The sequence below is a fragment of the Vombatus ursinus genome, unplaced genomic scaffold (genome assembly GCF_900497805.2).
Source record: "Vombatus ursinus unplaced genomic scaffold, bare-nosed wombat genome assembly UNPS02005286.1, whole genome shotgun sequence".
Taxonomy (NCBI): domain Eukaryota; kingdom Metazoa; phylum Chordata; class Mammalia; order Diprotodontia; family Vombatidae; genus Vombatus; species Vombatus ursinus.
Genome location: NW_020945064.1, coordinates 4581035 through 4604392, shown reverse-complemented (window position 1 = coordinate 4604392; position 23358 = coordinate 4581035). Strand labels below are relative to the sequence as shown.

The following is a 23358-nucleotide window of genomic DNA, read 5'->3' as shown; positions in this document are numbered from 1 at the left end:
TTCCTAACTGACTACCAAATCTCCTTTTCTTCTAGGCTCATTTTCCCTTAACTACAAGGCCCTTATGGAATCCAGTTCCCCTGCCCACAGCTCCCTTGGCTCTGTAGAGGAAAGACCGGGGGCTAGTTCAGCACTGGACAGTCACTCTAAACACCTGTGGCTGGTGAGTAGTGGATACCATTCTGATGGCCTACTGCCATTGCATGGCTGAGGGCAAAGTCTCTGTAGCTTCTCCAAGCAGCTAAGTAACTCAATTCTGGGCTTGAGGTCATTTAGCCTCTTTGCTTCAGATTCCTCATCTGTAAAATAGAGATAATAATAGCACTTACCTCCCAGAGTTGTTATAAGGATTGAATGAGGATAATTGTAAAGTACAAGCTTTAAAGTGCTATATACTGTAAATGCTAGTTTTTTATTCATTGTTAATATTATCTAAGTGCATAATAATAATAATAAGTAAGTACAATCCACCAATTCAGTCTTCAGATATGCCAGCAGTGAAGTACTGGTAACTTCCTACTGGATAGGTGTATCTCATAGTCCTCACAGTATGAATGCCCAAGAAAGGGTATATAACACAGAAGGTATTCCTCATAGGGCACCTACCCCACACAGCCAACCTTACCCTATGGGTAGAGCCTTTGCTGCCACCTGCTGGAAAAATTTGGTACTGTTTGAAAGAGAATGTTAGGCCTGTTCAGACAGCCAATGTCCAGATTGGAGCTGGTGAGGTCAGGCTGCACTGGGCTGGGGTTTGTGATACCTGAATTTTGTTCTAATCCCTGCTCCTCCTGTTTACATTCCTACTTGGTGATTCTTTTTCTTGTGGGCCTTCTATCCACGTGGACACTTGTTAGCTATATTTCAAGTGTATTACTTTATGGGGATTAAAATTGTCCAACCTACAATAAGACTGAGGCAGAGCTCTGACCCCGTGGCACTTTATTAAAAGGGCCCATAGTCCCCTCTAATGAAGTGGACCTCAGATCTTCCTCATGATCTGAGATGCCCCTTTCTTCAAGGACCTTGTATTTATAGATTTTGATACCCAAATATGCAAGAGGCACAGTAAAATACAGAATCTCTTTGGTTGCTAGATCTTGCTCTTGAGGACCAAAAATGACATTAGCAGGGGGAGGTCACAGATGGGGTGAAGCATGGGACATCTCCACTAAGTGGTCATAAGATGGTCACTTGCTCATCTTGGGCAAGAAAGAAGTCTGGAGATACAAGAATAAGTATAAGACTTTCCATGTGATTTGAGTCACCTCTGCCACACTGGGCTTGGTCACCATGACAAGGAAAAACAAGGGTGGAGGGCCTCTAGTTAGCTTCCTATGATTAAGCAAGTGATATTTCAATCTGCAGCTCACAGCTCTGGAGCTTGTCATCACAACCCTATACAAGAATATCAAATTGATTAATACTGATTGGAATAGAGTAGTGTACTTATTGGAGTGTGGTAGCAAGTAAGGATGAGTACAGAGAGCTTTGTATATTGAGATGAACAGTTTGGGACATGATTCAATATATCAAGGATCAATAAATCCTGAGTGCCTGATCCGTGACATCTATTTTGGGTGAAATCTTACTCCAGACTCCAAAAGTACATTTTGTTCTACTTCTTCATGAAGGTATTTTGCTCTACACTACACTCAGTGGCAGAGCAGAATCCTACAGCCACAGACCTCACCACTTGGTGGGTGTAGCATTGGGGCCCCACCTAGTGGTTCAAGTTTCTTAGCCCATTTTATTTAAGAATGTTACTGGGATTCCTGAGAACAAGCTTCTTATCTTTGCTCTCCTGAAACAAGCAAGTAAAGAGAAAGAAGGGGGAAGGATGAGATGGTAAGATCAGCTGATGGCTATCAGGGATTCCACTTATTCTGTATACTCCCCAGGTACTACTTAGGCCAGCTATAATCAATTCTTCCTCAACTGAGCCTTTTCAGAGCTTCCTTCATTGTCCTTCATCTTCTGTGAGCCTACCTGAGTCTTACCCTGAACTCCTCATCCCCTCCCAACCTTGTTTCCTTTTTTTTCCCCTTACAACTGAAAATTTCACTTGATTCATAGGTATTTGGGCTGGCTCCTAGAGCAAAAGCAGGGGGAAGAAAGCCTAAGTTATGTAGTAATAGGGAGCCATTTTAGGTTCTCAGCAGGAGAATGACACAATAAAAATGGTATCAGCATCACTGTCAAATAGATTCAACAGAGAAGGGACCTTGTTTAGTCCTCCTGGAAAGATGGAAAATTTGTGCGTCTTTTGCCAAAGGCATTGAAGCCACCTTTCCCTTCCCACCCATAGGAATTCAGCCATCCGGTGGAGAGCCTAGCTTTGACCGTGGAGGAGGTGATCAATGTGCGCCGGGTGCTGGTAAAGGCTGAAATGGAGAAGTTCTTGCAGAATAAAGAACTTTATAACAGCCTGAAGAAAGGGAAGGTAAGATGTGGTCCTGACCCTCAAACCTTTAATATCCCTGATATTGCTGAGCAGACCTCAAAGCAGGCCGGGCTTCAGGCTTAAACCTTTGCTGACTTTTTTCTTTTTTTTTGACTTGCAGGTCTGTTGCTGTTGTAGAGCCAAGTTCCCCCTGTTCTCCTGGCCTGCTACCTGTCTCTTTTGTAAAAGGTGAGCCTTTGACCCCTGATTGGTCTTGGGACACAGGAAAGCTATGTGTGTGCGGATGGAAGACCATAGGTTTTAGAGTCAGAAAGGGACCAGAGAGGTCATCTACCTACTTCACAATGCAGTATGGTGGTTGTAGAGAAAGAACCTTGGTATGTAAATGGTGTTATTGACATTGTCATCTATTCCAACCTCTGGATTTTATATGTGAAGAGACTGAGGCCCAGAGGGCTAAATGACTTGACCAGTGTCATCTGGGTAATAAGTTGGATTTCAACCCAGGTTTGCTGATTTCAAATTGAGTGATTATTCCACTGTCTCCAAGGCCTGGATCTGGTTAGGGCCTTTGAGATTGCCCTTACTGGGGGATATGAAATCCCTGCTTTAGTAAGATCTTAAGGAAGTATCTTCATTTTCTTGTCTGGAGAGAGATATGCAGAAGCAGATAAAGATACAAAGACTGAGGAAGCAGCAAAATATGGTGGAAAGAGCTCTGTATTTAGAGTTAGCGGTCCTGACTTCAAGCCCTAGTTATACTGTTTACTACCTTGGAGAGCATTGGCAAAGGATTTTTCTTCCTGGGGCCTTGAACTGCCTCATCTGTAAAATGACCTCTAAAGGCCCTTTCCAGCATGAAATTCATAATCCTTTGGCTTCTGATAGGCTTGGACTTCAGGGCCTACTGAACCTTGGTTTCTACCATCTAGGAAATCCTTATCTCCAGCTGAGCTTAGAGCTTAAGACCTGGGTTTCTTAGGGTCAGAGAACCCTTCCAGAGTGAGAAGCATTAGTAGTTAGGGGCAGATATAAAAGTTAAAGAGAAATCATCCGAGGAGGTAGTCTAAGGACGTATTAACAAGGACTGAAGGGTATTTGGAGTGGAGAAAGCAGAACCTTATATAAAGTAGTGAAAATAAAATAGTGGAGACAAGGGGTGGGTGGGACATGGAAGGTGATGAGATGATGCAAGGGAGTTGGAGAAGAAGGGGCTTACTTGACTTCTCTTGCATGGTACTGTTCTTCTTAAAAACATTGTTCCTGTCTTTCTGTTTCAGAGCTGTCTGCACCTCCTGTAGCATAAAGGTAAGAGTGGCATCTTCAGGGCTCCTGGAGGGTTGGGGGCATCCCCTGGTCGTAGTAGGCATGGTCAGTTCACTTGGCTGTTGGGACAGTGAAACAGATCCAGAGGGGGCTTAGAATCTGAAAGCTAAAAGGGACCTTAAGGTCATCTTATAGGGACAAGTGCTCTGAAGCACGACCAAATGATCAAAGGAGGAGCCGTAGAATTGCTTCAAGAACAATCTATCCAAAGGCTGTTGTAGAGTCTGGAGTGCTGGTAGAGAAGGAAAAGCAATGTGCCATGATTTGTCTTACTAAAGTATCTTCAGGGAGGTGGTTTGCAGCAGAAAATATACTGTGTGTGGGCTGTGGTGATGTCAAACTTCACACTCTAGTAGGTAACTGTCAGCTAGATGTCATACATAGGCAAGTAAGAATAAAATATAAAAAATTATATTAGTCATCTTTAGTGGGGGTAAAGTACTAACAACTGGAGGAATTAGGCAAGGCCTGGGGGTTAGTCTGTGCAAAAGCATGAAAATGGAATGTGGAATGTAGTGAAATTCAGGTACGTAAGCTTGGCTAGATTCTAAAGCAATATGTAATCATTCCAATTGAGAAGGGATTTAAAATGCCAAATTGAGTTTTTTATTTTATTTTATCCTAGAGATAATAGAGCCTGAGCCATTGTAGAGTCATGAGAAGGAGAGTGCTCTGCTAGCTCTTTTGGATGCCAGTGATTTTGCCCAAAGTCTAGAAGCTACCCTGACTTTACTCTTCCTTGTATTTGTGTTGCAGATAAAGATGCCTTCTAAGAAGTTTGCACACATTCCAGTTTACACTTTGGGCTTTGAGAGCCCTCAAAAGGCTGTGACTGCCAAAGCCATGCTGACTCGGAGAAGAGATGTCTTCCAGTGAGTTCTTTCTCTTTATCCCCTTGGCATGGAGATCTAGGAATTAGCTCCAGGGAGGGTTCGTGAAAAGGCTGCTGCTCCATCTCAGTCTGTCATGCTGGAACTAGAGAAAACTTCAAGGCATTTATTTCGGAATACAGATCATTTGGGATATTAGTGAGGCAACGTCAACAGTTAATGATGGAAGTCACCTTTGGTGTTAGTAGCCAAGCACCACTGAGCTCCTACTGTGGCGGAAACATTGCTTGGGTGGACTTTTCTAGACTGATTCTAAGATGGGATGGAGCAGCTGCTTCCTAGATTGGAGGAAATATCTCTTGTTCCAGACCCTCCTAACTCTCCTAAACGACCCCCTTCCCCCTTCAAAAAACCCACTCAAACCTTTCCTACCCTTCCACTCTCTTACTCACAGGAGCCTGCAGGGGACAAAATGGCACAGTGTGGAAGAAGAATTCCCTCACATCTATGCCCATGGCTGCATCCTGAAGGATGTCTGCAGTGACTGTACTAGTTTTGTAGTGGATGTGGTCAGTTCCAGCCGGAAGAGCGTGGATGTCCTCAACACCACGCCCCGGAGGAGCCGCCAGACTCAGTCCCTCTACATCCCTAACACCAGGACTGCCTGGGACAAATGATGGACCTTCTGTGTTCTCTCTCACCCCCACAGCCCCACCTTACTCAGACTCACCATCCTGGTGACTAACAAGCCTGAGCTCCTCAAGCATTCCCTCTGGGCTTGATGATTATGAGAGGCATATCTCTCCAACACTGCCCTGCTCTAGTCATCAAGCTTTTGGTGATACTTTCTGGGATCCAAGTCAAATGAATGCCCATAGCCTTCCCCTCTCAGCACAGCTCCCCCACTTAGCACCACCTCTTCGGTGAATGAATTGCCCTCTGAGTTGTGCATGTATATATATACATATATAGATACATTTATATAATATATTCAATCTATATATTTATATACGTTGTTTACCTGGGACCTCCCCCAGAGGCACTTGGGGTTCCCAGGCATTTCCATGGTAGAGGCTGATTCAGACTCTTCTGAAGGTCCGTGAGAAAGAACAGGGCACCCCCTGTTGCAGTGAGCTGAAATCTGCAAAGATTAGTTTGGAGTATAGAGGGAGAAATGGATTTTCTTGAGTCTAGGAGGGGAGGATAAGTCAGGGATAAGAGCAGAAAAATTGAACAAAGATTTCAGAGTGGAGATTTCAGGCTACTCTACAGCAACCCTTATAGTCGACTGGGTGGCTTTTGGCAAAGATTTGATCCTTTGCCATTTCCTAAATTTCCTTGTTGTCATCACAGGTTATGAGGTCGAGGAGGGGAGGAAATGGTTTCTGTTCCCTAGATGTCCTGGGCTATGAAACTTCTTTTTCTTCTGTCCTGGGGTGGATTAAGTAAGACTGTCTGCCTCTACTTAGTTTGGCTTAGACCTGGACTTTAGAGGATAGTGGAGCCTAGTGGAGTGGTGGATGAGTTCCACTAGGAACACATAGCTCCATTGAGATTCCTTCCTATGTGAAGCTAAATGAGCAGTCCCTGGTCCCAGTAGTGTAGCAGGTCTTGACTTTTTCAGGGCTATTTTTTGGGATGGGGGTGGGGGTACATTGAGGTGTCCAAGGGATTAGGGGCACAGGGAAGAGTGGTTAATAGTTGGTTCTATCCCACCCTTCTTGTGCCTTTCCTCATCCACTTTCATCCACATCTCTCCTGTTCAGGAGGCTTCCAGAAGTTCCTTAAGAAGGCTCTCTCTCGATCAATTTCCCTTTGTCTGTTCTGTCTACAGTAGGGAAGGACGGCAGATCACAGGAAGCTGGCAGGTCCAATCATCCACAATGCTAAAATTAGACTAGTTTCTTTGTCTCCTCATATCTACATATTCGTGGCTCAAAAAGTAGAGCCTTATTTATCATGACTAATTTTGCTTCTTTCCTTTCCATTCAGGCTGTTTCGTGTCTCACACCTTCCTCTCATCCATCTGTCCCTTATTGGCACCAAAATCCACCCTCTCTGTCCCCTTGGCCCCTTACTCTTCAGTGCCATACAGCAGGGGGGATGCATTGATAGTCATTTAGATTCTGTCTGTCAGTGATTGGGGTACCACATGTATAGCAGAGGCAACAGAACCAGCCAGCTCCTTCTACAGGGATCTGGGACAAATCCTGTGAATGAATACCACAGTAGGAAAGAGTAGAAGACTTGGGAGGCCTAGCTCAGTGGCACACCTGCTGGAGAAGGGATGGAATGGATGAATCTGTTGGCTATGGCGCCATGCCTCTTGGCCTCTGCCCTTTCAATCTGGCCAGCTGGTTGTCCAGAAGAGCTACAGGTGCTCCAAGGTCATGCTGTCTTCCAGGCATTTGGTGCCTCTTTTTGACAAAGAAATGGGTATCTACCCTCAAGTTAGATGGCTTCTGTTAGTTTTCTGCCAAGAACACAAGACTTGGTCAGTGTACCACAGGAAGATTTAGTCAGATGCCTGTCTCTGCATGTTTAGCCCCATAGTTCAGCCCTAGTGAGGGGAAATTCTCAAGAGCCTCCCAGGGAAGCATTTCTAGGGCCAATCCCAAACCTTGGGATTCATCAGGAGAAACTGAACTGAGATACTAAAGCTCTATTAATGTCTGCCTGAAGAGTCTGCCTTTCAAATCAAGGCGCACTTCTATCTCTGCTTCCATGGGCCATCACCTGGCTTGTCTATCCAAAGTACCCCTCCTGCCTCCTTTCCCTCTTCTCCTGGCCCTCCACCACATAAACAGCCACACACGAACATCAGCGTCTATGCAGTGCCCAGCGTGGTGAGGGTGCCAGACCCCCAGCAGGATCCTTAAAGCCACCGGGCAGTGCAAAAGGAATATACTGTAAAGACTGATCCGTTGGGATCCTCTTCTCTGTACATATGACTGTTCCCAGCGTAATAAAGTTTTATTTGGCTTAAGCCACACCAGCTGCTTCATAAGGATTCATATTCCTGGGCTGTGGATTCTGGGGTTATTAGAAAAACTTCCTTTTCTTTCAGTTCATCGTCCAAAGGATGAATTAGGCTGTTAGGCTGCTGCATGTCCTCTGTGGGATAGGACTGCTCTTCTAGTAAGCCTAGGATATTATTGGCTGGGTTCAATACCTGTAACTGAGCCAAGAAGACCAAGAGTTCCAGTCATGCCAATGCCACATGCTTCGTGATTCTGGGCAAGTAGCTTAAATCTCCAGTTCTCTTAAGACTTAAGTTTGAGAAAAGGTGCCAACCTGCACCAGTAGGTGTTTATGCACTTTGAAGGTCCTGTCCTTGTACCTGTGACACGTCCCATGAACATTTGTGCACAAGCTTTAATATCTCCATCTTGTAACTTTCCCCAGCCTTTTCCCCTCATGTGTTCCAAATTCATCATACAGATTGATTTTCTAGCTACCAAAGGAGTCAAACTGCATTTAAAATGGCATTTTGGGAGCAGCTACGTGGCACAGTGGGTAAAGCCCTGTTCTTGAAGTTACAAGGACCTGATTTCAAGACTTCAGACACTAGCTATGTGACCCTGGGCAAGTCACTTAACCCCGATTGCCTCCAAAATAAAATGGCATTTTGAGGGTGTTCCTTCATTGTTTGCCATATCCATACACTTTCCACCTTTTCCCACCTCAATGGGTTCCACTGGCTTCTTGTATCTTTAGGACTAAATACAAACTCCCTTTTTTTGGTCTTTAGAGTTCTTGATAACCTGGCCCCTTCCCTCTTATACTATGCAGCTAGATAGCACAGTGATAGAATGCTAGGCTTAGAGTCAGGAAGACATAAGTTCAAATTTGGCCTCAGATATTTACTAGCTCTGTGACCTTGTTGGGCAAGTCACTTAGTCTCTAGGCCTCAGTTTCCTCAACTGTAAAAATAATATCATAATAGTACCTACCTCATATCACAGAGTTGTGAAGATCAAATAAGATAATATTTAGAAAGTGCTTAACACAGTGCCTGGCACAGTAAGTACTTACTGCTTCATTCTCCCCTCTGCCTTCTACACACTTTAAAATTCAACAAAGCTGAATTGGCAACTTCTAAAACACAATATTCCAGCTCCTGCGGACATGTGCGTACTAGGGATTCCCCCATGCCTAGAACATTCTGCCTCCTCATCTTAGTTTCTCTGGCTTCCTTCAGCATCAGCTCAAATCTCATTTTTTACGCCTTTCCATGTCCTCCCCAGATTCTAGTGCTTTCCCCTATCAGATTACGTTGTAGTTATTGTGTTCCTCGTTGGAATGTCAGCTCCTTGAGGGCAGGAACTGTTTTTTGTCTTTTTGTATCGCCGGTGCTCAGCATAATGCCTGGCACATAGTGAGTAGACATATTGCCCATCAATTATACTCCCTGGCCTTCCAAATGCTATACGTGTCTTGTAAAATTAGGCAGCTTGCCTTGAATTAAGAGAAAACCAAGATTTAAAAAAAAATCACATGTATGCCAGCACCTTGGAAATATAAGCATTAATGATAGAAATAAAGTACTAGAATTCTAGAGACGGAAACGCTTGCTAAATGTAGCCAGTTGCCAAAATGCAGAAGGTTTCTCTAGCAACTGGTCTGTCAAGGAGAGGGGAGAAGTGCCTGTCCTGCTTAGGGTTTGCCTAAATATTTTTTCCATGCTGTTACTTGGGATGGTAGAAAGCTGGATATTAAAAAAAAAAAAAAGTGCTCCTCCTAGCTGTGTCTTCTGATCTTTGCAGCCATCTCAGGACTGACCAGGGAGCTCTGTAGATAGATGAGCTACTCCCTGACTCACCGCTCAAGTGAAAGATATTTTAGGTAAGAACTACAAAGGCATCTCACTTGGGATTGCCAAATATCACAGGCAAACCTGCCTGTCTCTGCCTTGTCTAGCTTGGAACTCTACTGAGAGGATAGGGATGATCTCATTTGGTTTGCTATTGGAATGCTTAGAATAGGATCATCATTGCTTCAGATGGAGATTTTAGTTGCATGAGAAACCTGTCGTCAGGGTGGAATTCTATATAGAAACACTGCCTGGTAATAAGCAGGCTCTATTCTTTCAAATCCTTCAGGCTCAGCTCAAGGAAGGTGAGGCTAGAGGGAAATTCTGGTGCACAAATTCTCAAATTTTTTCATCTATAAACCACTGTTTCAGGACAAAAGACCCCTATGGACAACCCACACCGCTGACCCCTGATTGTAAGCATTAAAAAATTCCCAGAGGCTAACAAAGGTTGCAGCATGGAGAGCACTGAGTACTGAAATATGACTCAGGAGATGGTTGGGTCAAGAACCAGCTCTGCCACAAATTAGCTGTGTGACCTTGGGCAAGTCACAACCTCTCTGGGCTTCAGCCTCTTCATCTGTTAAATGAAGGAGGTAGATTAGGTGCTTCAAGTCCTGCCAGCTCTTACAATCTGAAATCTACCAAGTTCTCAATACCTGATCCATGAGGTTTGGGGGGTTTTTCTATGTGTGTGGTTGTTTTTGGTCTTTTTTTTCATGTAGAACTGGATGTTGGATCCTAGCCTTTGCCAATCAGACTGGACTTCTGTCATGGAGATTCTCAATACTTGATACTCTCGTGGGTGCACTTTGCCCCCACCCTCCATTTAAAAACTCTGAGAAACTTCCCTGGTTAGCTTGCTTCCAATGCATTCAACTGACCCCTTTGATTGGAGGGCTGGAGGGTGCAAAGAACTCCTCCCAAACCTTCCATTTGAAGCAGACTCCCAGGCCAAGCCACTTTTATTTGCCCATTGGGCTGTGCTTCTTTGGACTTTGCCCACCACCCACTTTCCAGCTTCCTTTTATGTATTATTTTCTGCCATTAGATCATATGCCCCTTGAGGGCCAGGACTGTCTTTCTTTTTTGTTTTGTATCCCAATGCTTAGTACAGTGCCTGGAACATAGTAGGCACTAATATAGTTTTATTGATTGACGACTACCTATCCAAGGCTCCCAACAGCAGTGAAACAAAAACGTTTATTCATAATGGAACATAAAGCAACACAAAGTGATTGTCTCCAGTCCTGGGGAGTACAATCTCATGTCCCTTCCTCCCAGTGAAATTTGCATCTTTATCCTCTCCAAGAACAACTCCAACAGGGAAAGTCTGAACAAAGGTCATTCTAGAGCCAGACGATGGAGAGGAGGGTGTTGTTTGGAAACTTTTATGAGGGCAGCCTTGACATCTCTGTTTGGGTTATCTTGTTCTTTTGTTTATGGGAAAGTGTCTCTGTCATCCTGATCACCTCCATGGCTCCAAAATGGTGGTGGAGTGGATGCCATCTTCAAATTATTCTTTTCCTCTGCTCTCCTCTCAATTCTTACCCTCTCAGAACCTATGACTCACGCTTTCTGGTGAAGTAGTCTTCTACCCTTACTATTGGGGCAGCTAGGGGACGCAGTGGATCGTTAGGCCTGAGGTCAAGAAGACTTATCTTTGTGAGTTCAGATCCAGTCTCAGACACTTACTAGCTGTTTGATCATGTCACTTCACCCTATTTGCCTCAGTTTCCTCATCTGTAAAATGAGCTGGAGAAGGAAGGAAATGGCAAACCACTCCAATATCTTTGCCAAGAAAATCCCAAAATGGGGTCATGGCGAGTCAGACAGACAGAAACAACTACACCCTTACTCTATTTGGTACTCTCTCCCCTGCCCTCATGCAAAAAGATTGAAGAGAAAAAAAACAAAACAAAACACAAAGTAGGACCATTTCATAACCCATCTGCCATATATGTATGTGGGCTCTAGGCAAGGCTGTGCTAATAAATTTATAACAACTATCTCATATATGATTTATTTGCCCATTTCACTGGGGGGGAAATGTACTTATGATATACTTATAAGCTTAATCTGCATAATTAACACTTTCCTAAGTCTACACAATCAATAAAACAATAAATCAAGTCCTGATTCACAGCACTGGCAAAGTCCATCCTCAGACACTTACTAGCTGTGTGACCCTGGAAAAGTCACTTAACCCCTATTAACCTTAGTTCCTTATCTGTAAAATGGGCACACAGGAGAAGGAAATGGCAAACCACTCCAGTATCTTTGCCAAGAAAGCCTTATGAACAAATCCACGGTGTCACAAAGAGTTGGATATGACTGAATGACTTACCAGCAACAACAAAATGCTCACGCTAAAAAGTTAACATTTGGCTCTCCTTGCGAATTTGATCTGTTCTAGCATACCGCTGGGTACAAGAGAGGAGGAGGTGGGGGTGGGGAGACGCATAGAGTTAGGGACCGTAGTGGGTCCATGGGCTTTCAGTGAAGCTACGGCAAGGAACACAGAGAAAGGGAGCACAGAAATAGATGACTGAGCTCCTGACTTTCTGCACCCTTCATTCTCCCTTCTACCTTCTCTAAGGCTGTTACTTACTTCATCTTGGTTCAAAGCCAAAAGATTAAGGCTCCAACCTTGAAGTTTCTTTGCCAAGCTGGTAATGGTGATAACAATGCAGTCATTTTGTTCAATATTTTCCATTTGCTGTTGGTGATTTTCCAGCAGGAATATCACTTAAAAGCCCCACTCCTCTCTTTTTTTCCTGTGCTGCTGGAAACCTAACCCAAATGCTGAGCACATCACGCCCTTACAGGCTATTATCACCTAGAAAATTCTCCAAGACCGACAGGAACATCAGCACTTAAACGATTCTAGCAAGATGTCCAGCTATTCTTAGCGACTCATTTCTGTGTCCAACCTTTCTCTGCACATAATTACTTCCTGCATCTAATCTAAGTATCTCCTCTTGCAATAGAAGTACAGTTCCCTTTGTCCCACCTTGGGAGGAAGTGAAGAAGAGTTGGGCGTCCTTACAATAATATTTCATTTCTGTTCAGACACTGAATAATTCAATTTCCCCTGAACTCATCTCCTAGTTCTTATTTTATTTAGCTATCTGAATCACAAGCTATTTGGGCACCCAGAGCAGCTGGAAAACCTTCACAGACAATTGTAATCCTGCAGTCCTAGAATTATTTTTTTTTCGTCTTTAATTTCAAGATAACTGTTCTGCAGTCTGATTAGCTTCCTGGGATTGGCAGAGGGCAGTGCCTGTTACTAATGAAAGAGCAACAGCACTAAGTGATTGCATCCATTTTCTAGGTGTGGTGCTAATACGCAACACTGTTTTGTAATACTTGCAGATACTTACATGAAAAGGCAGGTTACGTCATTTATTCCCATTGAGGGTTAGCTGGGACTCACTGCTTCAAATCGACCAGTCAGAGGGACACTGGATGCCAGAACATGAGGCAAAGGTCTATCAGCCGCTGAATTTTCTGCAAAGTCAGGTTTCTACATTATACATGATATACACTGCCTATATATGAGCCATATTGTATCTTTGCTTTCCCTCCCCCGATAGGCTTAACATTTAGTTGCAGCTAGTGATTATAAAGGCTTCGAAGCTGAAATTAATTAATTAATTTAATGAAGTTAAACTGAAATTAATCACACAGTTGTGAACTCCTTGAGGGTGGGAACAGGTTTCATTTTTGTTTTTGCATCTCTAGGTGCTTAATAAATGCTTGTCGATAGATTCTTAATCCCATATGTTTATTTCACTCCCAGGAGCTCCAAATTTCAGCCTCTTTCTTGGGTTCTGTGTTTTCGGACACAGTTCCACAAATTGATTATACAATTATGGAGCCTGCCTCAGACACACCCTGACTCTGTGTTCTTGGGTAAGGCAACGCTCAATTATGCTCAATCCCCAACACAATTAATCTAAAACATTATACTGCCCCGAAGGATCTGATGTGCATTGGCAAAACAAGTTTCTCCCCTTCTCAATCCCTAACTGCCTATATCCATGAAACTATAAGATAGGGGAGGGAGCATGGCTAGATAGAAGTCCATCTGAAAAACTTTTTTTTTTTTTTATGGACTACCAGAGCAATACGTCAATAATGTGATGTGACAGTCAAAAAAGCTCATGTAATTATCGGCTGCAGGGAAGAACATAGCTTTCAGGTCTGGATAGATGATAGGTTCACTGGATGGTAATTCACTCTAGAGCAGCTGGACCCGGAGTCAGACACATGCCAGTTGGGAGATCCTGGGCAAGTCACTTAACCTTTGTCTGCCTCAGTTTCCTCATCTGTAAAAAGGGGAAGAGGTAATAACAGCACCTACGTCCCAGGACTGTTGTGAGGATCAAATAAGATAATAATCATAAAGGGTTTAGCACAGCGCCTGGCACATTGTAGACGATGATGGCTAAGGGCCCTGAATTCATACCCTATTGGGGTGTGTAGCACAGACTAATAGCTGTTCTGAAATATCCGAAAGTTGTTATATGGAAGAGAGATTAAACTTGTTAGGTTTGGCCTCAGAGATTGATCAAAGGAATACTCCGATTGGCAGTGGAGTTGGGGAGGGGGGGAAAGCAGCTAATTGGCACAGTGAATAGAGCACCGATCCTGAAGTTAGGAGGACCCGAGTTCAAATCCAGCCTCGGACACTCACTAGCTGTGTGACCTTGGGCAAGTCACTTAACCTGATTGCCTCTACCCCTACTCCCCAAAAAAGGGATACTCCGGAAAGGCAGATTTAGGCTTGAAGTCAGGAAAAACTTCCTAATAATTAGAGATACACACGAAGGGGAACGGATCACATTGGGAGACACTGTGTTGTTCCCCCTCACTGGAGGTCTTCAAGATAAGTCTGAATAACTAGATTAGATAGATAGTAAACACTATATTAAGTGTTTAATGTATGCCAGGCACCATGCTAAAAGTTATGGTCATTGTTTAGTCATTTTCAGTTGTGTCTGATTCTTCATGACCCTATTTAGGGTTTTCTTGGCAGAGATCTGCTGGAGTAGTTTGCCATTTCCTTCTCCAGCTCATTTTACAAATGGGGAACTGAGGCAAACAAAGTTAAGTGACTTGCCCAGGGTCACACAGCTAGTAGGTGTCCAAGGCTAGATTTGAACTCACAAAGATGAGTCTCCCAGACTCCAGGACCTATGTTCTATCCACTATAGCCACCTAGCTGCTCTAAAAACACTTTTAAGACACGGGTCCCTGGGTGGGCTGGAACTACCCTTAACAGCCAAAAAAGAGAAAAAAGATTTTTAAAATTCAGTAAAACCAATCAATACATCCAAAAAAAGCTGATGTCATATGCATTGGTCCACACCTGTGGAACACCGCCCCCTCAACCTATTCACAGGAGTGGGAAGAAGTCTAGCAGGTTACATAGTAATAGAGAAAAAACTACAGATAAGGGAGAGCTGGGAATGGGGAGAGAGAGGGAATCATGTAGTAGGCATTCTTTTCTGGGTATGTGTCAGATCAGACAGCCACTGAGGCCCCCTCCAACTCCATGACAACACAGTTTATGACTTTCAATCTGACCTTGAAGAAGTTACTCAATCTCTTCTTGGCTGGCTCTTCAAGGTTTTCAAAGCGCTTTACAAATATTAGTTCACTTTACGCTCCCAACAAGCCTGGAAAAGGTATGTGCTTTTATTATTTCACAAATGAGGAAACTGAGGCCTACAAAGATGAAATGACTTGCCTGGGGGGTCATCAAATAGTTAAGGTGGGATTCAGACCCAAAGTCCACAAGTCCTACAGTCTAGCCCCTGTACCCTGCTGTGTCTGCATCTCAAAACCTGTCCCTCAAATTATCTCCTTGGGATGGTAAACATTAATATTTCAGTGAATCTGTGCTCTTATTTATGTTGTTGTTCAACCATAGCCAAGACAAGTAGTATCAGAGGTGAGATCTGAACTGGATTTAGTGATGAAAAGGATAGTCTCTTTTTTAATGAGTTTCTATTGATGTCTTCTGTTTCTTACATCATCCATATTTATCCCCACTATCTGTCCCCCTCTCTTTCCCAGAGAGCCATCTCATATAACAAATAGTATTTTTTTAAAGAGGAAAAAAAAATCAGCCCAATTGATGGATACATTGAAAAAGTCTGAAAACATGTGCAATGTGTAATACCTGTGGACTGCCAACTTCCGTGAAGGGGGAGGTTGGGGATTTCTTTTCATATCCCTCCATTCGAGTACTGCTTGATCTATGTAATTTTGTTACATTCACTTTTGATTTTTTGTCATGTCGTTCTTTTCATTTATGTTGTTGTAGTCATTGGGTAGAATGGCTTCCTGGTTCTGCTGACTTCACTCTGCCTCAATTCATGGAAGGCTTCCCAGGCTTCTCTGCATTCACCACATTTGTCCATTTCTTACAGCACAGTACTCTTCCATTTCATCCATGTATAACACAATTTGTTTAGCCATTCCCAACTGATGGATATCTGCTTTGTTTCCAATTCTTTGCAATCATAAAAAAGTGCTGCTGTAAATATTTTGCTGTGTATGGGGAATTTCTTATTGATAGCTTTGAAAAGGACTGTTTCAAAGAAATCTGGAAAGACTTATATGAACTCATGCAAAGTGAAGTAATCAGGAACCAGAAACAACATTACATATAAAGAAAAAGAACTGTGAAAGGCAGAACAGTGACTGACCACAACGACTCTCCCTAAGGGAGAGGTGATGAAATCAAGATGCAGAATAAGATGTTACATTATCAGACATAGCCAACGGGGGAACTTATTTTGCTTGATTTCTTATAAAGTTTTCTCTTTCCTTTTTTTTTTTCTCCTAACTGGAAGTAAATGGGAGAGGGGGCCAAAAAAAGAAAAAGAAAAAGAAGCAGGGAAGTTTAAGCATTTTTTAAAACTGCAAAGGAAGATTCACAAATAAGTATGACAGCTTTTAAAGTTACAAGTTGAATTTACTATAAGATCGAATTACCAGATAGTTTGCCAACAACACGAATAAGTATGAAAGCTTTTAAAATTACAAGTTGAATTTCCTATGAGATAGAGTTACCAAATGGTCTGCCAGCATCTGGCCTGTAAGGAGTAAAGAGTATATAGCAACACTATGTGTGTTGGGCCTTTGGCAGGTGGGACTCCATCAATGGGTCTGTTTTATCCAGATTTAAAATCTGGTGAAGTATTGCAAGCATAATAACAATATTCAGAATATTAATAGCTAGCATTTATATATCTCCTTATGGTTTTCAAAACTCTGTATGTGTTAACCATTTTAACCGTGCAGGGCACTATTAGATGAAAGGACGCAGAAGCACTGAATATTTCATGTCACAGGGATTGTATATATATATGATACATTCATAAATATATATTGTTTGTAACAGCATAGAATACTACTTTTTTTTCTTCTTTTAACGCAGAAGAGATTGCTTTTTTGCTTTTTTACAGGGATATTGTAGATAGGTTTTTTTGCTGTTCCCTTATCACTGTATCAGCTAATTAATTTTGGATAAGGAACAAACTTGTTATATTTTATCTTTTTTTTTTTTTACTTTTACAGAATGTGAACATCTGATAAAAATTATTGTGATTTCCAAAGTGTCATATTGTTAAAAAGGGAAAAACAGAATGAAGTTTTGCAGTTTCATGTATGGTTTTTTCCATTGTATGACTGGCATTTGCAGACTGCTTTACAAACATCTCATTTGATCCTCACAACAAGCCAGCGATGGCAGGCGCTACAATTATCCCCCATTTTACAGCTGAGGAAACTAAGGCAGGCAAAGGTGTTGTGACTTGCCCAGGGTCACACAGCTAGGCAGCGTCTGTGGCTGCATTCGAACCCAGGTCTTGCTGACTCGAGGCCCAGAGCTCTGAGCACTTAGGCGCCCCTTAGCTGCCCTATTTTATTGTGGTGTTTAAGTTCAGAAGTTTACAATTTTTAAATAACTGGAATCCCTAAACTAATACCTGCTTTACGGGAATCTGAAAAAGCTGCAGGCGGCTAAGAACCGCCCCTGCCCCCTTCCTCCTGAGCAGAGATTGGCTGCGCGGGTTCAAAGCTCACGGAGCCTAAGAGCGGGCGTGGCTGGCTTCCGAGTCACTCAATCTAAGGGAAGCCAAGGCGGGCCCACGGCTTGCAGCGCGCACGCGCAGCATTCTCCCCCCGCCCACGCCCCGGTGCGGCAGTACGCAAGCGCGGCGGGTCCGCAGCCGTTGGGTCTTATGTCGCGCCGGGCCCTCCGGAGGCTGCGGGGAGAACAGCGGGGCCAGGAGCCCCTGGAACCCGGGGCCCTGCGCCTAGGCCTCGAGGATCGCAATGACGGCGGCGAGGAGGACGACGAGGAAGTGGGGCAGGTCTCGAGCGACCCTCGCCGGAGGAGAGGAAGGAGGGAGCGCAGCGCCATTAGCAACTTGTACGAGCTGGTGAGGAGACGCCGAAGGGAGGGGCCGGAGGGGGGAGGGGGAGAAGGAAGGAGCGGGGGTGGGAAGGGGGCAGCGGGGGAAGGGGAGGAGAGGGCGGGGCTGGAGGCGTCGGCGTGAGGGGCGGGGCCGGCGCGCCGCCGAGGAACCGGGAAGGAGCCGGGGGCGGGGCGATGTAGGGCCACGTCGTGGAGGGGGAGGAGTCCCCCGGGCTGGGGCCGGGATCCCAGGGCATTCCATCTCCCGCCCCCGCGTTTTTGCCTGGGACTCCCTCCTTCCTCCTAGCCCCCCCTGCAAGGTTCAGCCGCGGTGCCGCCCCCTACCCCAGGCCTTTCCTGATGGCCTATCCGGGGCTCTTAACCGGGAGTTCTTGGGGGGGGGGGGTCCGTGAACTTGCACGGGAAAAGTGTGTGTGTAGCTTTATCTGTCTACATATCTATTTATCTGCCTGTAGCTGTCTAGATAGAGTTATATCCAAATCTATTTATAGGCACCTATATCTAGATCGATATCTATCAATATCTATGTCTATAGATATTTATCTTATCTATAGATAGATATCTATATTTAGATTCATTTATCTGTACAAGTTATATCTAAATTTATCTACCTACATAAATACTTATCTGTATAGATATCTATATCTATGCCTACATTGGTAGCTACCTGTATCTATGTCTCTATTTAGATTTATCTACATATCTAGATACATAGATACCTGTCTATATCTCTTGGTCTGTATCGAACTATCAGTATAGATAAATCTATAAATATATTTCTTTCTGTCCAAGTTCCCAGACTCCCATGGATCCCAGGTTAAGATACAGAGAGAGAGGAAAAAAAGAGACAGCTATAATCAGTTTCCTTTGTAAATCTCAGCTTTTACTTTATGCATTTAAAAATATTGTTCTGAGAAGGGGTCCATAGGCTTCACCAGCTTGCTAAAGGGAACTGTGATATACAGAAAAAAGGATAACTCCTTTAGTAGTGCTCCCACCTTTTTTAAATATTTACTTATCTTTGTGCCCTTTATTTTTCCCAGTAGAATGTCAGCTCTTGGAAAGCAGAGATTGTTTATTTTTTTTATCCTCTACTTCCTAACAGATTGTTTTGTATATGTTGTAGGCATTAGATCGGTTTTTTTTAGTTGAATAGGCTCTAGAGCTGGCAGAAATCTTAGAGATCTAATTTAACTTCCTCATTTTACAGATGAGGAAACTGAGGCCTATAGAAGGGAAGTGGACTAGATGATCCTTAATGTCCCTTCTGGATTCTGTGATCTTAAAATTACTTGCCAAGGTCACACATGTAGTAAGTAGGAGGAGAGATTTGGGGAACAGTGATATGGGGGAAGAGGAAGCTTTCTTTATCACCACTAAGAGTTTTATTATGATGATGATTATGATATAATAACAGAAGGGCTGTATCCAAGTAATAAAAGCTTATGTTTGTAGTGTTTATATGGTTTATTCACTTAGATAAATTGTCCCATTTGATCATCATCATAACCTGTGGGGTTAAATAGTACAAGTACTCATATTCCTACATAACATATGAAGAAACTGAAGTGTTATAGGAAACATGTGAGGCATTGAGAGGGTTGGATTGGATGATATCTAAGCACCCTTTTAGCTCTTAACACTCTGTAAATCTGAGAATCATGGAAAAAAGTCAGATTTGGATTGGCAGTTGTGTTTGATTTGTCAGAGCACATACTTACAAGTGGCAGAGGTGAGGTTATTATGCCAGGAACTGGGGATACAAAGACAAAAAGAAAAATGCGGTCCCTACTGTCAGACAGTGGACATTCTACTAAGGGAGTACAGCACATGTGGCAGCAACTAAAAAGTATATACAGAGTAATTTTAGGAGCATTGACAACTAGGGGGAATCAGGAGAGGAGAGAGAGGGAGACCAAGAAAGACTGAGACTGAATGAATGCTACTGCTCTCAACAGAAATAAAGAAGTTGAATTCATAAAGATATGCATCCAGTTTTGGACTTGTTTGAGATGCCCAGCTAGCATAAAACCAGCAGATAAAACTGAAGCTTTGGAATTCAGGAGAGACGTTAGGCTGAATCTTTACATTTGAGAGTTCTGTGCATAGAAATGATATTGAACCAGTAGAAGGCGATGACATCACCAAAATAGAGGAATTGGAGAGAAAAGAAAAGGATTCTCTAATCCTGGGGATGCTAATATTTATTGTTAGGAGTTGAATGATGATCTGGTAAAGGAGACTCAAAGGGAATGGTCAGACAGGTAATAGAATAACTAGAGAGGGCCTTGCCCTGGAAACCAAGGGAAGAAAAAGGATCTAGGAAGGGGGCTAGTTGATGCTTTCTCAAGCTGCAGAGAGGACAAGTAGAATGAAGACTTGGGGAAAAGCCATTGGAATTGAGCAGTTAAGATGATCTTGTTAATCTTGGCGAGCACAGTTTATGTCAGAAGGGGAAGTAGTGAGAGGTCAGAGATGGAAGCAACAAGTACAGATGATGAGTGTTTGGTTGTGAAAGGGAGAAAAGAAATGGGATGATAGCTTGAGAGGATGACAGAATCAAGTGAAGGTTTTTTTTGAAGATGCGAATGACCTGAGAAATGGTTGTAGGTGGCAGGGAAAGAACCAGTGGATAAAGAGAGATTGAAGACGAGACAGGAGAAATTTTTTTTTTTTTTTTTTTTGGCAGTTGGGGTTAAGTGACTTACCCAGAGTCACACAGCTAGTAAGGTGTCAAGTGTTTGGTCTGAGGTCAGATTTGAACTCAGGTCCTCCTGACTTCAGGGCCGGTGCTCTATCCACTGTGCCACCTAGCTGCCCCTAAGAGAGGAGAAATTAGCAAAGAGGCAAGAATCCTGGAGAGGTGGGAGGGGATGGTTTTGAGGGCATAAGTAGAATTGTTTACTGTGGCCAAGAATAGGGCTGCCTCCCCAGAGAAGCAGCAGCAAAGAAGAGAATGGGAGATGGTGAAAAGCTGTGAAGTAGAGAAAAGGAAACTGGTGACAGGTGGCCTTCATTTTCTTGGAAAAGCTAGAGGGGACCCCTTTGGTGAGAGAGAAGTAGAAGAGCATGGTTAGGAGTTTTGTTTTTCTTTTCTTTTTTTAAAAATTTTATTAATGAATTAATTTTTAGTTTTCAGCATTAACTTCCACAAGATTTTGAGTTCCAAATTTTTTCTCTGTCTCGACCCTCCCCCATCCATGCATTCTGAATACCCCTTCCCCTAATCTTCCCTCCTTTCTATCCCCCCCCTTCTCTTATCCCCTCCCCTTGTATTTTCCTGTAGGGCAGGATAGATTTCTATACCCCATTGCCTGTGTATATTATTTCCCAGTTGCATGTGAAAACAATTTTTAACATTTGTTTTTAAAGCTTTGGGTTCCAAATTCTCTCCCTTTCTCCCTCCCCACCCACCTTCAAGCAACTCAGTACAGGTTATACATGGGTAGTCGTGCAGAACACTTCCATAGTAGTGATCATGGTTAGGAGTTTTGAGAAGAAATGAAAAGATTGGACTGGCCACTGGGGAGAGTGAGACTATCTGTATCCCCAGTGCCTAATACCGTGTATGTCATGTAGTAGGTTGCTCACTGTGTACTTGTTAAATTGAATCAGAGGAAGGAATAAAAGAATTACTGTGTAGCATTAAGGACCCTGTTTAAATAAATAGCAAATTGGTAATGATGGCATTTGTCTTGGTTGCTTGACTTTTTCTAGGAGCATTTGGCAGCATGTCAGTAGGGGAGAAAGGGTAACGTAGAGTTAGGCCTTGGCAAGTCATGTCCAGGATAGGACAAGGAGGACAAGAGAGTCAAGGGTAGAGATGGCATATAATTAAACTGTACATCTGTGTGGCTGACTTTGAAGGGAAGAGATGGTGGGCTGGGATAGGAGAGGTGAAGAGTAGGGCTAGGAGGAGAGAGGAAGAGGGAGAAATGGAAAAAGCTCCCAATCGAAGCAGGAGTCCCGGACACTTGGTGATGATGAGACCAAAGGTCTGATGACTGAAGATGGAGGTCATAGGAGGTGAGGAGTCTGATGAACAAAATTAACTCATCATTTGAAAAATCATGAACTCATTGTCAGAGCATGCCATCAGAATTGAAAAACTTCTGAAACAGAGTTGTCAAGGCCACAGTTGTGTTTTGAATTTTTTAGTTTGGTTGGGTCCTGTGATTTCATTGGTTTAGGTTTAAGAACCCCCAAATGAGGAAATTCCCTTTACCAGTGCAGCTCAGAAGCTGAGGGGTTAAATGACATGACTGGGTCACACAGGCAGGATTGGAGCCTGTCTTCCTGATCCAAGAGCCATTACCCTCTTCTACCCCAACTCCAGTAATTGAGCGAATTTAATTCAAAAAATGTGCTGCAGCCTCTGTGTCTGGGAGGGGTTCAATGTCATTTCATATTTATTAAGTGCCTATGAGTGCTGGTGGCTGGAGTCACAAAGAATAAAACCAATACATTCTCTGCCTTCAAGGAGGTTACTTTGTGCTTGGGGAGGGCTACGACATAGACTAGAGAAATGCAAAAGAATTGGAAGAGGAGGTAGATAATATGGAATCATAATCAATGGGAGTTGGCAGTTTGATATGGGAGTTGATGGAGGGGGAAAAGTCACCCAAATTTCTGGTCCTGGATCACTGAAAAGATAGTGTCATCAACAGAAAAGGGGAGGGCATCTTGGGGAAAATACCTTGTTATGTTTTGAGCATAACAAGTTTAAGATGCCTGTGCAAGGAAGGGAGGGAGTTATTAAGTGCTAACTGTGTACCAGGCTATGTATCAGGGACACTAATATAAGCAAAAAGAAAGACAATCCAGGTGGAGATGTCATTCAACAGATGGTTATTAATATGGGACTGGAAGTCCTACTGTTACCATAAATTCAGCATGTCCCATAGTTAACTTAAGATCTTCCCCCAAAATTGACTCCTCTCGACTTTGTTATTTCTATCAGTGGCTGTACCATTCATCCAGTTGTTATGCTCAAAACTTTGGGGTTATACCTTGACCCTTCCGTCTCCTTTACTTGTAACAGTTGGTTTGAATTTGATTCCACCCCTGCAGAATCTTAGGTGTCCATCCCCTCTTCTCTATCCTCATTGCCCCTAACCTCCTGCAGGCTCTCTCCACCACCTGTCCAGGCCATTGTCAGTCTTCTCCTACCAAGATGTACCAGGTTGTGAAGATCTTTAAATGTCCAATAGAGGAGTTTATGGTTGATCCTAGGTAATAGGAAGCTACTGGAATTTATTGGATGATCAGATGTTACTTCTACTAAAGTACCAAATATCTTAAATCGGGAGTTCTTTATATTTTTGTGCCTTTTGGTGGTCTAGTTAAGCCTATGGATCCCTTAGAATGATTGTCTTTAGAAGCATAAAATACATAGGGTTACAAATCAAAACTAATTACATTGAAATAAAGTTATCAGTTTTTTTTAAAAAATTCACAAACCCCAATTAATCACCCTGCCCTTACATGGTTACATGAGTTGCTTTTGCTGTAAGGAATTAATCAACTT

At 43.2% G+C, this 23358-nt stretch overlaps 2 protein-coding genes across 2 annotated transcripts in view; both read left to right on the top strand.

Moving 5' to 3' along the window:
- Positions 1 to 7552, top strand: part of SPIRE2 (spire type actin nucleation factor 2) — a 57606-nt gene extending 50054 nt beyond the window's left edge. The window contains exons 10-15 of the mRNA XM_027846030.1: positions 36 to 163; positions 2309 to 2443; positions 2565 to 2632; positions 3685 to 3712; positions 4487 to 4602; positions 5015 to 7552. Coding sequence (XP_027701831.1) covers positions 36 to 163; positions 2309 to 2443; positions 2565 to 2632; positions 3685 to 3712; positions 4487 to 4602; positions 5015 to 5237 — 698 coding nt within the window. The 3' untranslated portion in view covers positions 5238 to 7552. The remainder of the gene's footprint in view (positions 1 to 35; positions 164 to 2308; positions 2444 to 2564; positions 2633 to 3684; positions 3713 to 4486; positions 4603 to 5014) is intronic.
- Positions 7553 to 17603: 10051 nt separating this feature from the next.
- TCF25 (transcription factor 25) overlaps positions 17604 to 23358 on the top strand; it is a 45167-nt gene continuing 39412 nt past the window's right edge. Inside the window, exon 1 of the mRNA XM_027846471.1 lies at positions 17604 to 17835. Within this exon, the coding sequence (XP_027702272.1) occupies positions 17635 to 17835 (201 nt within the window). The 5' untranslated portion in view covers positions 17604 to 17634. The remainder of the gene's footprint in view (positions 17836 to 23358) is intronic.